The sequence below is a fragment of the Leucoraja erinacea genome, chromosome 13 (genome assembly GCF_028641065.1).
Source record: "Leucoraja erinacea ecotype New England chromosome 13, Leri_hhj_1, whole genome shotgun sequence".
Classification (NCBI taxonomy): Eukaryota; Metazoa; Chordata; class Chondrichthyes; order Rajiformes; family Rajidae; genus Leucoraja; species Leucoraja erinaceus.
The window spans coordinates 18,051,873-18,066,888 of NC_073389.1; the positions used below are offsets into that span (position 1 = coordinate 18,051,873).

At 48.1% G+C, this 15,016-nt stretch overlaps 1 protein-coding gene across 1 annotated transcript in view; it reads right to left on the reverse strand.

The window, feature by feature from the left end:
• The window catches only part of eif2s3 (eukaryotic translation initiation factor 2, subunit 3 gamma), a 28,566-nt gene extending 14,105 nt beyond the window's left edge, over window positions 1-14,461 (reverse strand). Inside the window, exons 1-4 of the mRNA XM_055644552.1 lie at window positions 14,457-14,461; window positions 4,119-4,214; window positions 1,930-1,993; window positions 113-240 (exon numbers count right to left, since the gene is read on the reverse strand). Of these exons, the coding sequence (XP_055500527.1) occupies window positions 113-240; window positions 1,930-1,993; window positions 4,119-4,187 (261 nt within the window). The 5' untranslated portion in view covers window positions 4,188-4,214; window positions 14,457-14,461. The remainder of the gene's footprint in view (window positions 1-112; window positions 241-1,929; window positions 1,994-4,118; window positions 4,215-14,456) is intronic.
• Window positions 14,462-15,016: the final 555 nt, after the last annotated feature.

Here is a 15,016-nt window from a genome sequence, read left to right on the forward strand (position 1 = left end):
AATTGCTTAACAATCTCGACAATATTACATGGATGTAGAGCATAAACGTAATAAAAATATCCATAAAAGATAAAATAAAGAAACAGAACAGAATGGGCTAGAAGAGTTCAACCTTAGCATTGGCATATCCCAGCTTGATTGTGATGTTTCTTTCCAGCTCATTTTTAAATCGGACCGTCTGGACACCAGAAATAGCTTTAACTACTGTAGATTTTCCATGGGCTACGTGACCAATTGTGCCTGAGAAAAAAAAACATTTGCTTGGAACACAAATTAAACTACATGACCTATTGCACGCACCGCATGCATTCAAAATCTGAGCTTAATCCTGATAGTTTTAAAAATCCAAATAATTTTTATGATTAACAGCTAAACATGAAACCCAGCAGTGTGGTCATTTTCCCAAGCTTATTGTACCGTATTTACAAGTTACTAAATTTCATGTGCTCTATATTATAATGTTGATTCACGATTTCAAACCTTACCCGAGAAGATCCAATTACAATTAAGTTTATCTTTTATTAAGAGACTGGGTAAGACATTTTTAATTTTGAGTTTGAAGAAGAGTCCTGACCCAAAACTTCACTTATCCATGTTCTCCAAAGATGCTGCCTGACTTGCTGAGTTAGACCTGCACTTTGAGTCCTTTTGTATAAACCAGCATCTGTAGTTCCTCAATTCTTCTTTTAAACTATTATCTTTCTTTACCTTTCAATTTGGTTATAAGATAACACAGTCTGGTAGAGAACAAAGGAATCTGAAAGCAATGTCCTTGTTGCACATTAATGAAAATACATTTCGCTACTGTAAAGCTTCCCGGGGCATTACAGGTCTATCACCGATTTTCCAGCATCCTTGGTTCCAGAGCCGTGCCATATTATCTGCTTTGCCGGACCAACAGAGGTCACGGCCCCATGGGAGGGTGGGGGCCAAAAACCGTCCAGCAAAGTTATCCTCTGGTCAGCTATGGATCGATTTGACCAGCCGCGGAAGTCCTGATGAGGTGGACATTGGGCACCTCATCTGGTCTGGGCGCCACATTTTCAGGGGGACGTCCAGGCGGGGGTGGGGGAGGGGAGGGGGTTGAAGGCTCTTGTAATTTCAAGCACGCTCTTATAATTTAGTCCAGATTAAAGGAGGAGCTAGACAACCAGTTTCCAGAAAATCAGTGGTGGACCTGTACCAAGTTATTCTTCATTCTTCACAAATATCACAATATTTACAACTTTTTGATTTTGAAGCAATGCCATTTCCTTCCACCTGGTCACATTAACTCTGGAATTTTACTGTTATTCAGCTGTGACACCAACCAGGTAACTCCCAGTCAACTAGAATATGCATTAATACACATTGTCAATTGTGCCACATTTTTAGCTAACTCGAGGGACCAGATCCAAATTAGTAGCCAGCTCAAGTCTCAGCTAGACACAAAATGCTGGCGTAACTCAGCGGGTCAGACGGCATCTCTGGAGAGAATCTGCCTGACCCGCTTAGTTACTTTTTGTGTTACTTTTCGATTGAAACCAGCATCTGCAGTTCTTTCCTACACATCAAGTCCCAGCTATCCAGTATTAATGGGCAGAGTTTTGCCCATGCATAAGACTGCAATACAGTGGATGCAAGTGGTACAAATTATTGCAGGTGTGACACGTGAGTTTATAGATTAATTGGCTCTTTGTAAAATTGCCCCTTGAGTGTAGGAAGTGAATGAAAAAATAGGATAACATAGAACTAGTGTGAACAGGTGATTGATAGTCAGAAGGACTCAGTGGGCCAAAGGGCCTGTTTCCATGCTGTATCGTTAAAATAAAACCAAATTTGCTAATATTGTAATCTTAATAGATATAAATTGTTCACTATAATTATCAAAAAAATACATGTTAACACTGAAAAAGAGCATTCACTCAAACCTAAGCTTTAATAACTCACCGATGTTGATGGTGGCTTGCCGACTAATGATTTCTGGAGAAAGTGGTGTTAACTTGGTCACATCCTGGAAAACACAAGCACCAAATTAAAACCATGGAATATTGTACAATTCAAATTTTTTCAGCACTAGATATACAGTAAACATACTTCGTACCATTCATTTCCTTTAATTTGTTATTTACACCAATCCTCTCATAGTATAAAGATAAATTTGCAATAAATATCAATTTGCCACCATGCTTGACCTGCCAAAATTAGTGAAATGGTAGTGATAACTCCCTTTGTCCTTATCAGAGAAAACCTGAACAAAATTGCAATGCTAATATGAAATTAAAATGTTATTGCAAGATAGGGCAGCACTTCCAGGATGGGAAGAACTGGGTCATTCTCTGGCGAGTGGTTCGAAACTCTGGTGCAAACTCTGCTCCCAAACTCCCATAATTTGCCTCAGTCTTGACATACTTTAATTTTCCTCTCCAACCTGTTTCATCTGCAGTTCCTATTTTAAACTTTAAAGATACAATGTGGAAACAAGCCCTTCGGCCCACCAAATCCGCCCCGGCCAGCAATCACCCCTGTGCACTAGCATAATCCTACGCACCAGGGACAGTTCACTATTTTTTACCAAAGCCAATTAACCTACAAATCTACCGCTGTGCCGCCCTAATTGCTCCTTCATGAAGCAATGGGAACTGTATCACAAAGGTGCCAGAGTTCGAAATTTGAGCTGAAGATCACCAGCAAAGTTGTCTTTCAAGGCATGGGAAGATTTACAAGCAAAAGTTGTTTATTTTGTAATTATCACTTTATGACGTTGTTTGGTCTTCTGCTTTATGTGTAAAAATGCAATTCCTGATGGAAGACCTAGAATACCAGCTGCAGGAACCAGGCCTAGGATACAGGCACACCGGCTCTAACCTAATGCAAGGTCTGAAAAACAAGGTGGCGTGCCTTAATGACTACCAAAGATACTAGAGCTCCTCTAGTATCTTTGATGACTACCACCCGGTCATCGGGAGGTGCTTGAAGAGGTTGGTAATGGTGCACATCAATCCCAGCCTCCCAGACAGTCTTGATCCACTGCAATTTTACCACCATTGCAAGATCCAAGGCAGACACCATCACTCTGGACTTCACATGTATCTGGATAACAGATTCCGATGTCAGATCCTTGTTTATGAACTATAGCCCCACCTTCAACACCATAATTCCAAGCAAACTAATCTCCAAATTCCTGGACCTAGGACATCATTCCCCCGGGTACTGGATCTTTGAGATCCTGATCCAACCTGTGGACTGTAATCAGCAAGGACAAGTGACAATACAGTTTCCGTGATAATTCTCAACTCTGGTGTCCCACAAGGCTGTTTCCTCAGCTCCTTAAATACTTCCTATACACTCACAACCGTGCAATCAAATTTTGCTCTAACTCAATTTACCCTTTTTCCAGTTGGAACTACTATAGTGAGCTGGATCTCAAACAATACCAAGTTGGAGTACAGGAAGGAGTTAGCTTGGGAGCATGGTGCCCACCTCTCCCTCAATATCTGCAAAATTAAGAATATAGTAATCTATATAAATGGAGCTAAAGTGGAACTGGTCAAAAGCTTCAAGTTCCTTTGTGTAAGTTTAGTTTAGAGATACAGCGTGGAAACAAGCCCTTTTTTTGCGCTAGGAAATGTACTCATCATGCATGGTATAATTTAACTGGATAACAGGCAAACCAGTTTTCACTGTATCTCGGTGCACGAGACGGTAATAAACCAAGACCAATATCCCGGGCTCCAGGCAAATACATGACCGGGAGACCGACCCTCACATGGGTGGGTGTAGGCAGCCAAAGCAAGGCAGAGGACACCGGCCCTCACATACAGAGGGGGCAAGGCCGGGGCACCGGGCCTCGCATTCAGGGCCCAACTCAAAGTAAGGCCCGGGACAGCGGCCTCGCATCCCGGCCTCTCCCAGGCCCGACACCGGCCCCCGGGCTCCAGGTAGATGCAAGGCCCCCAAACCCGGGACACCGGCCCCACATGGCGGCCTCCATCCAGGCCGATCCAAAGCCCGGGACTCTGGCTCCGACACGCCGGGCCCCAAGCTCCTAACTCCGGGACAGCGGCCACACATCCCGGGCTCCAGGCCCATGACCGGCGGCTGTCGCTGCTCCCCGCCCGCTCCGCGGCTGCACTGACCAGGGAGTTGAGGTCCTGCTTGGCCAGGTGCGGCTGCCCCACCGTCACTCCGGCATCGTCGCCCGTCATCTCCAGCTCGATCCCCGCCGCAGGCAGCAAAGGAGCAACCTCGCCTCACCGCGATGATGCAACCCTCCCTCCCTCCCTCCCTCACCGGCACCAGCGGCAGCGCCCTCGCCAGGCCCGGAGAAGATCGTCCGCACCCGGTGGAGAGTGAAGGGTATAGAGTGGCGAGAAGAGGGCATAGTGGAGGGTATAGAGTGGAGAGAAGAGGGCATAGAGTGGAGAGAAGAGGGCATAGAGTGGAGAGAAGAGGGCATAGAGTGGAGGATATAGAGTGGAGGATATAGAGTGGAGGGTATAGGGTGGAAGGTATAGAGTGGAAGGTATAGAGTGGAGAGTATAGGGTGGAAGGTATAGAGTGGAAGGTATAGAGTGGAGAGTATAGGGTGGATGGTATAGAGCAAAGATCTTAGAGTGGAAAGTATAGGGTGGATGGCATAGAGTGGAGAGTATAGGGTGGATGGTATAGAGTGGAGGGTATAGGGTGTAGCAAGGAACCGCAGATACTGGTTCACACCAAAGATAGATACAAAGAGTAACTCAGCGGTCCAGGCAGTATCTCCGGATAGAAGGAATGGGTGATGTTTTGAGTCGACCCTTCTTCAGACTGAGAGTCAAGGGAGAGGGGGACTAGAAATATGGACTAGAGATATTTTCACACCTTATTTGGGAGATGTAGCCTGATGTTTGTAGGGAAGAAGCTGCTCCTAAACCTGGACATTACAGCTTTCAGGCTTCTGGACATTACAGCTTTCAGGCTACCTTCTTCCTGATGGCAGGAGTGAATTGAGAATGTGGCCAGGGTGGTGTGGGTCTGACCATTTTGTGTCCTTTTGTGTAGAATTATTATTTTGTTGATTGGACAAGGTTGATAGGATGGAATCAAGGTATCTGGAGATAAGTTCAGTGCGGCAGGATCAGACAGTGAATAATTTTTTTTCTGTAGAAGGGTCCCGATTTGAAATGTCACCTATCCATGTTTTTCAGAGATGCTGGTTGACCTGCTGAGTTTCTCCAACATTGTGTGTCCTGCAGACAATGTTTGAGCTCAGTGGAGACAGTCAATGGAGACACTGGAACTGCAGATGCTGGAATCTTGAGCAAAACACAAAGTAACTCGGACAGCATCTGTGGAAGGAATAGCATTTTGAGCAGATCCCTTCTTCAGACTAATAGCATCAATAGTCTTTCTTTAGTCAGAGGGTGGTGAATCTGTGTAATTCATTGCCACAGAAAGCTATTTTTATGACAGATAGGTTCTTGATTAGTACGGGTGTCACAGGTTATGGGGAGGAGGCAGGAGAATGGGGTTGAAAGGGAGAGACAGATCTGCCATGATTGAATAGTGGAATCAACTTGATGGGCTGAATGGACTAATTCTGCTCCTATCACTTATGACCTTATGAATAGTACTATTGGCCAAAAAAGATTATTTGGGAGACACAGAAAACTGCAGATGCTGGAGTCTTGAGTAAAACACAAAGTGCTGCAGTAACTCAGCGGGTCAGGGAGCATTTCTGGAGGCCCCTGGATCAGGTGCAAACCCTTCTTCAGTCTGATTGTAGAAGGGGGGGAGAAAGTTGGAAAAGAGTTGGTGGCCGGACAAGGCCTGGCAAGTGATAGGTGGATACAGGTGAGGGGGTAGGGGTTGATTGGCTGATGAACAAAGGCTAGAGATGAAAAGGAGATACAAATGTCAAAGATCAAATGGGAAGAGGAGTGAAATGTGAAGGTAGAGGGAGGGATAGATGTGGAAGGGAATGGAGGGGTTAAGGGAAACGGGGAGTACAAAAGTGGGTTAAATGGGCATTCACTCAGGTGAGGCACAGGGAAGAGAGGAAAAAACAGTCAACAAGTCAGACAGTCCTTGAGGAGAATATACAGTCTGTGATTGTCAGTATTTCTGTCACAAGAACATTCTGAGAAGTTCTAAAGTGCCTCTGAACATTTCCTGCAAATTGGAGGAACAGTATCTCATATTTTGCTTGGGTAGCTTACAGCCAGCCCAGTGGTAAGATTATTGATTTCTCTAACTTCAAGTAACCCTGGCATTCCCTCTATCACTATCCCTCCCCCACCCCACACCAGCTTCTCGTTTTCACCCAACAGCCTGTTTCTTTTATCATCGTTACTTTTTTGCATATCTCTCATTCATTGTTCTTTATCTCCCTACGTCATCGTCTATTGCTGTTGTTTCCTTTTCACTAACTAGTCTGAAGAAGGGTCTCAACCCGAAACGTCACCCATTCCTTCCCTCCAGAAATGCTGCCTGTCCTCCACCTTTTTATTTCTATCTTTGGTTTAAACCAGCATCTGCAGTTCCTTCCCACACATTTCTCCTGCATTTTTTAGTTCTATTTCAGATTTCTCTAAACACAATCGCAGAAGGAAGAGGGTATGAGAGAAGGTCTCACTCAAGTTGACTGGAGCAGGTTATTTGAAGGGAAAGAAACATCAGCCAAGTGGGAAGTTTTTAAAATTCAAGATTCAAGAGAGTTTATTGTCATGTGTCCCTGATGAAGTGTGATGACAAAAGGATATGTATGTCCCCGTTAGAGTGAAGGGCAAGGCAGGAAAACATAATAAAGCTTGGCTGGCGAGGGAAATTGAGGCATTGGTCACGAATAAGAAGGACGCACAGTACAGTACCAGTGGCGACCAGGAATAGACTGGTTGACAACCAAGAATAGGGTGGTGACGACTGGAGAGACAGTGGACAGCTCGGAAAAACGGCAACCGGGGCGGGGCGGGTTGGCAGCCCAAACCGCATCCTCTGAGAGGAGGAGACCCAAATCACGCTACAGAAAAACACATGGAAAAATCCCCCCAGAGGTGCCCGAGAGGGGGGAAGGATGAGCACCTCAATTGGACGGATCAAAGGTTAATGACTAGGTTACACAGAAAAGCTGGAGAAACTCAGCGGGTGCAGCAGCATCTATGGAGCGAAGGAAATAGGCAACGTTTCGGGCCGAAACCCTTCTTCAGACTGATCAGGGGTGGGGGTGGGTGGGGACAAGAAAGGGAAAAGGAGGAGTAGCCGGAAGGCTGGAGGGTGGGAGGAGACAGCAGGGGAGCTGAGGAAGGGGAGGAGACAGCAAGGACTAACAGAATTGGGAGAAGTCGATGTTCATGCCCCCGGGGTGCAGACTCCCCAAACGGAATATGAGGTGCTGTTCCTCCAATTTCCGGTGCTGCTCGCTGTGGCCATGGAGGAGACCCAGGACAGAGAGGTCAGAGGCGGAGTGGGAGGGGGAGTTGAAGTGCTGAGCCACCGGGAGGTCAGCTAGGTTATTGCGGACCGAGCAGCAAGGGCCGAGTCCCCCTAGTCCTCACCTTTCACCCCACCAGCCATCACATACAAAAAATAATCCTCCGTCAGTTTCGCCACCTCCAACGTGACCCCACTACTAGCCACATCTTCCCATCTCCCCCCATATCTGCCTTCCGCAAAGACCGCTCCCTCCATAACTCCCTTGTCAATTCTTCCCTTCCCTCTCGGTCCACCCCCTCCCCGGGCACTTTCCCTTGCGGCCGCAGCAGATGCAACACTTGTCCCTTTACCTCCCCCCTCGACTCCGTTCAAGGACCCAAGCAGTCGTTCCAGGTGCGACAGAGGTTTACCTGCATCTCTTCCAACCTCATCTATTGCATCCGCTGCTCTAGATGTCAGCAGATCTATATCGGTGAGACCAAGCGGAGGTTGGGCGATCGTTTCGCCGAACACCTCCGCTCGGTCCGCAATAACCTAGCTGACCTCCCGGTGGCTCAGCACTTCAACTCCCCCTCCCACTCCGCCTCTGACCTCTCTGTCCTGGGTCTCCTCCATGGCCACAGCGAGCAGCACCGGAAATTGGAGGAACAGCACCTCATATTCCGTTTGGGGAGTCTGCACCCCGGGGGCATGAACATCAACTTCTCCCAATTCTGTTAGTCCTTGCTGTCTCCTCCCCTTCCTCAGCTCCCCTGCTGTCTCCTCCCACCCTCCAGCCTTCCGGCTACTCCTCCTTTTCCCTTTCTTGTCCCCACCCACCCCCACCCCTGATCAGTCTGAAGAAGGGTTTCGGCCCGAAACGTTGCCTATTTCCTTCGCTCCATAGATGCTGCTGCACCCGCTGAGTTTCTCCAGCTTTTCTGTGTAACCTACGATTCTCCAGCATCTGCAGTTCCCTCTTTAACAAAGGTTAATGACTAATGGCAACGGACAACCGACTATGAGTATCAAATGCAGATGTGGTAAGGTTTGCAAGAACAGCCGAGGCCTGAAGATTCACCAGACCCGGATGAAGTGTTTGGAGGGACAGGGAGTGTCACAATGCACAGGTATTTTACCTGGTGAGACGCAGGAGGAGCCGGGCTCGGAATCACCCCATACAGCCCGAAGCCTCCAAGTGATGCAACTAGTCCCTTGGAACAGTTCTCCGGAGAAGGTTCGAGTCAGATGGCCTCAGGCCTGCAAGACAGCAGTCTGGCATCAGTTCGACAAGGACGTCGACAAGGTGCTAGAAGCAACTGTGAAGGGAGACGTGGACCGAAGGTTGAGGACGATGGTGACAATCATCATCAGCCTAGCTGTGGAAAGGTTTGGAGAAGTGGAGAAGAAGCCGGCCAGAACATCTTTCACCACGAACCAACGAGCAACGCAGATCCACAAGATTCGGCAGGAGCTGAAGTCCCTCAAGAAGCAGTATAAAGAGGCCAGGGAAGAGCAACATCCCCCCTTGGCTGAGCTGCGAACCATCCTGAGGAAGAAGCTGATGACCCTCCGTAGAGCTGAGTGGCACCAAAGACGCCGGAAGGAAAGAGCCAGGAAGCGAGCATCCTTCATAGCCAACCCCTTCGGCTTCACCAAACAACTACTCGGGCAGAAGCGCAGTGGGAGTTTGGCTTGCTCTAAGGAGGAGATCAACCGGCACATCCAGACGACCTACAGTGACCCCATCAGGCAGCAGGAGCTGGGCCAGTGCAACATCCTGATAAAACCACCTCCACCCATCAAGGAATTTGATAGTAAAGAGCCACTCCTGAAAGAGGTCCAGGACGTTGTGAAGAGAGCAAGAGCTGGCTCAGCCCCTGGCCCGAGCGGAGTCCCCTACAGGGTCTACAAGAACTGCCTCTTGTAACTGAAACGGCTGTGGAAGATCCTGAAAGTCATCTGGAGGAGAGGAAAAGTGACGCAGCAGTGGCGATTCGCTGAAGGAGTCTGGATCCCAAAGGAGGAAGATTCCAAGATGATCGATCAGTTCAGAATCATCTCCTTGCTAAGTGTTGAAGGCAAAATATTCTTCAGCATAGTGGTGAGGCGGCTGACCAACTTCCTCTCCAGCAATGGTTACATCGACAACTCAGTGCAAAATGGAGGCTTATCTGGAGTGCCGAGGTGTCTAGAACACACGGGAGTGGTGACCCAGCTCATCAGAGAAGCCAGGGAGAACAAGGGTGACCTGACAGTGCTCTGGCTTGACCTGGCCAATGCCTACGGCTCCATCCCGCACAAACTGATCCAGACAGTCGTGGCCAAGCATCATGTGCCGGGCCAAGTGGCAGATCTCATCCTGGACTATTACAACCAGTTCAGCATGAGAGTCTCATCAGGGTCAGTAACATCAGAGTGGCACAGACTAGAGGTTGGGATCATCACAGGCTGTACCATCTCTGTGATCCTTGTTGCCTTGGCGATGAACATGATTGTCAAGTCTGCTGAGCCAGAGTGCCGGGGCCCTCGGACCAAGTCAGGAATACGCCAACCACCAATCAGAGCCTTCATGGACGACCTGACTGTCACCACTGAGTCAGTGCCAGGAGGCAGGTGGATCCTGCAGGGGTTGGAGAAACTGATTGGATGGGCAAGGATGAGGTTTAAGCCAGGAAAATCAAGGTCACTGGTGCTGAAGAAGGGCAAAGTCATGGACAGGTTCCGCTTCAGCATCGAAGGGACACCAATCCCAACTGTCTCCGAAAAGCCAGTGAAGAGTCTTGGCAAGGTGTTTAACAGCAGCCTGAAGGATACAGCATCTGTCCAGGCAACCTGTCAGGAGCTGGAGAGCTGGTTGAGAGCAGTGGACCAGTCGGGGCTTCCCGGCAAGTTCAAGGCATGGATTTAGCAGCATGGTATCCTGCCAAAGGATACTCTGGCCACTGCTTGTCTACGAAGTCCCAATATCCATCGTAGAGAGATTGGAGAGGAAAGTCAGCAGCTTTCTCAGAAGGTGGCTGGGACTGCCCAGGAGCCTTAGCAGCATCGCCCTTTACGGAAATAACACCAAGCTCCAGCTGCCCCTGAAGTCCCTGGAGGAGGAGTTTAAGGTGACTCGGGCCAGAGAGGTGATGCTGTACAGGGACTCCAGCGACCCCAAGGTGGCTCAAGCAGGGGTGGAGGTGAAAACTGGGAGGAAGTGGAGAGCCGGCGAAGCCGTGCTGCAAGCAGAGTCCCGGATACGCCACAGAGTCCTGGTGGGAGCGGTGACTCGGGGAATAGCAGGCCTGGGAATGTTCCCATCTCCCCAGTTTGACAAGGCCAAGGGGAAGGAGAGGCGCAGGCTGGTCCAGGAGGAAGTGAGGGCAGTGGTGGAGGAGGAGAGGTGTACCAGAGCAGTTGGATTGAGGCAGCAGGGAGCCTGGACAAGGTGGGAGCAGGCCATGGACCGAAAAGTCACATGGACTGAGCTCTGGCAGGCTGAACCACAGCGCATCAAGTTCCTGGTCCAGGCAGTGTATGATGTCCTGCCCAGCCCATCGAACCTCTTCATCTGGGACAAAGCGGAATCTCCAGATTGCCTGCAATGCTCAGGCAAGGTGACGTTGGAACACATCCTGAGCTGTTGCCCAAAGTCTCTTGGGCAGGGCCGGTACACCTGGCGTCACGACCATGTTCTCAAACTCATTGCAGAAGCCATCAGCATGGGAATCAGCAGCTGCAGACGAGAACGCCCCACCACCCAGATGATCACCTTCGTGAAGGCCAGAGTGCAGCTGCCAAGAACCACAGCAGCCAGGAATCAGTCAGGAATCCTGGCGACTGCGCAGGATGGCAGGTTTCCGTAGACCTGGTGAAACAGCTGAAGTTCCCACAGCACATTGCCGCGACCACCCTGAGGCCAGATATCCTCCTGGTCTCAGAGGCGACCAAAAACATCGTCTTGTTGGAACTGACAGTGCCGTGGGAGGACCGTCTGGAGGAGGCCCACGAGAGGAAGATGGCCAAGTATGAAGAGCTGGTCATAGACTGCCGTAAGTAGGGCTGGAAGGCAAGGTGTATGCCCATCGAGGTTGGCTGCAGAGGTTTTGCAGGGCAATCGCTCTACAAAGCCTTGAATGCACTGGGCATCAACGGAGTGGCGAGGAGAAGGGCCATCAAGAACACCACAGAGGCAGCGGAGAAGGCATCAAGATGGCTCTGGATCAGGAGAGGAGGTCCATGGGGAGGAGCGAATGCCACCTGAACACGTTGTGGTCTGATCAACCACGGCTGGGTCGCCTGGGTGAGGGTGGCTGATGTTGAAAGACCCGAAACACCCAATGACCCTAGGTTACATCACTGATGATGTGTTCAGGAGCATCTATCGATGTATTTGTATCAATCAGGTATAGGCAGCTGGGATCAAGTGCATCCGTGGAGGAGTTTTGGGAACTGAGGACTAAACTAAAAAAAGGAAATCAGGACAAAAGGGGGCCAGGAAATAGCTCTAGCAGTTAGCATTAAGAACATTTCCAAGGGATTGAGGGGGAAAGGGTAACGAGAGAGAGAGGGAGAGTAGGACCCTCAGTAATCAAAGCGGTCATCTCTGTGTGGAGCCACATGAGATGGGCAAGGTCTTCAATGAGTAATACACCTCTGTATTTACCAAGAAGAAAAACATGAGGACGGAAGAACTTGGGGCAGCTAATGGAAGTGTCTTGAGAGCAGTCAGTGTTATGGTCGAAGAGGTGCTGAAGGTACTATCGTGTGTGAAGGTAGACAAATCTCCAGGGTCTGATCAGAAATATCCGAGGACACTGGGAAATTGCCGGAGCCCTGGTTGAAATTTACGAGTTGTCTTTAAATACGTGAGAGGTGCTGGAAGACTGGAGGGTGGCTAATGGTGTGCCTGGGGGGACACAAAGGACAATAGGGACGTGGCATGGGGGAACCGCTGGGGGGAAGCGACAAAAGGGGGAGCCGGCGTGCTTTGTAACTTTGTCAGTGCCGTAGGTGGCTGCTATTTGTATATATTGTGTATGCAAGCAAAGAATTTCACTGTGCCTCATCACGTGTGACAATAAGTATTCCTATTCCTCTATTCAAGAAGGGCTGCAGGGAAAATGCTGGGAACTATAGGCCAGTGAGCTTAACATCTGTCGTTGGAAAGTTACTAGAGGATATTCTGAGGTATAGGCTATACAGGCATTTGGATGGACAAGGGCTGATTAGGAATAGTCAACATGGTTTTGTACGTGGGAGGTCATGTGTCACAAATCTGATTGAGTTTTCTGAAGGTGCGACTTAAAAGGTTGATGAGGGCTGAGCTGTAGATGTTGTCTTCATTGATTTCAGTAAGGCATTTGACAAGGTTCCGCATGGTAGGCTGCTCTGGAAGGTTAGATTGCATGGGATCCAAGCAGAGAAAGCTGAATGGATAGCCTGTGACGAGTGGCATGCCTTGGGGTTCAGTGCTGGGCCCGTAATGTTTGTCATCTACATCAATGATTTTGGATGAGAACATAAAAATGACAAGATAAATAAGTTTGCTGATGATCCAACAGTGGGTGGTTTTGCAGATAGTGAAGATGGTTGTGAAATATTGTGCAGGATCTTGATCAATTGGCCAGGTGGGCTGAATGGTTGATGGACAGAGAAATGTGAGGTGTTGCATTTTGGGAAGTTTAACATGGGCAGGACCTACACAGTGAATGGTCGGGCTCTGAGTAGTGTTATAGAGTAGAGGGATCTAGGAGCGCAGGTGCATGATTCCTTGAAGGTCGAGTCACAGTATAAGGTAGTCAAAAAGGCTTTTGGTATATTGGCCATCATCAGTCAGAGTATTGAGTATAGAAGTTGGAAGGTCATGTTGCAGTTGTATAATACGTTTGTGAGACCGCATTGAGAATATTGTGTTCAGTTCTGGACACCATGTTATAGGAAAGAGGATGTCAAGTTGGAAAGGGTACAGAGAAGATTTACAAGGATGTTGCCTAGAAGGTCTGAGCTATAGGGAGAGGTTGAGTAGGCTGGGAGTGCAGGAGGATGAGGGGTGATCTTGTAGAGGTGTATAAAATCATGAAAGGAGTAGATCGGGTAGATGCACAGAGTCTCTTGCCCAGAGTAGGTGAATCGAGGACCAAAGGACATAGGTTTAAGGTGAAGGGGAAAAGATTTAATAGGAATCTAAGCTGTAACTTTTTCACACAAAGATTGGTGGGTATATGGAACAAGATGCCAGAGGAGGTAGTTGAGACTGGGACTATCCCAACGTTTAGGAAGCAATTAGACAGGTACATGGATAGGACAGGTTTGGAGGGATATGGACCAAACACAAGCAGGTGGGTCTAGTGTATCTGGAACATGTTGGCCAGTGTGGCCAAGTGGGCTGAAGGGCCTGTTTCAACACTCCATCACTTTATGACTCTATGACTCTAAGATGAGATCTTTGAAGGGCAGAACTGGTTGCTCTTCAATAAACAGGCACAGATTTTGTGCACCTACATTAATTTTCCTCCCCAGCCTTGTCTGGTGTTTCTCAGGGAGTCAGACAGCATAAAGCCTTTTCTCCAGAGATGCTGTCTGACCCGCTGAGATACTTCAGTTTTTCTTGTCTAACTTCGGTTTAAACTAGCGACTGCAGTTCCTTCCTACACATCTGGTTCTGATGTTTCTTTACCAAGATTGCCCATGACTACCAAGACCATATCCTCGGGATATGTGAGGAAATCGGAGCACACGATGGAAACTTGCACAGTCACAAGGAGAGCATGCAAACTCCACACAGACAGCTCCTGTAATCAGGATCGAAACCGGATCTCTGGCATGGTGAGGTCATTTTTCAACTATTAGAAAAGTGGAAAATACATTTATTCTGACAAGTGACCTTTTAATTAATTTGAAAATTCAGATTTTGAAAAATAATGATTCCCCAGATTTATCGTAAAAGTCTATGAATGCAAAAATTTGTATCAAAAAGCAATTTTTTAGCGGGTGCCATGGTTGCTAGTTTGGTTCCTTTAAGGTAATTGAGATGCATGCAAGTATATCGGGTTTGGGTTAGGATAGTAATACATGCTTCAGCCATGTGCATATCTTCCCCCCCATGTACAGTCATAGAATAGGCAGGTAGATTATGGAGTCCATGCTGAATTGATTGATTGAAAGGTACAGCATGGGCACAGGCCATCAGATCCATGCTGACCATCCATCACTTGCTCACATTAGTTCTACATTATCCCACTCTTGCACCACTTACTGCGCTCTTTGGGCAATTTACAGAGTAAATTGATCTATGAGGAAACCGGAGAGCATGAAGAAAAACTCACACAGTCAGAGGGAGAACGTGCAAACTCCACGCAGACAGCTCCCATGTTCAGTATCAAAACCGGATCTCTGGCGGTTTAAGGCAGCGGCTCTACCAACTGCGCCACTGTTGGTGTCAGCATTGCCATGTTGAAGTCCAGTAATCCAATTAACACGTTACGTAATTACGCATGGTTGAAACCAAAGATACTACTACTCACTTTCTCTAGTATCTTTGGTTGAAACCTCATCAGCAGGAAGGAGTGCACATGCTCACAATTTGTAATGATGATCATTCAATAGAAAGATGTGTGACAGATTAAGTTCCATGGACTGTGACAACAAGTTGAGACGT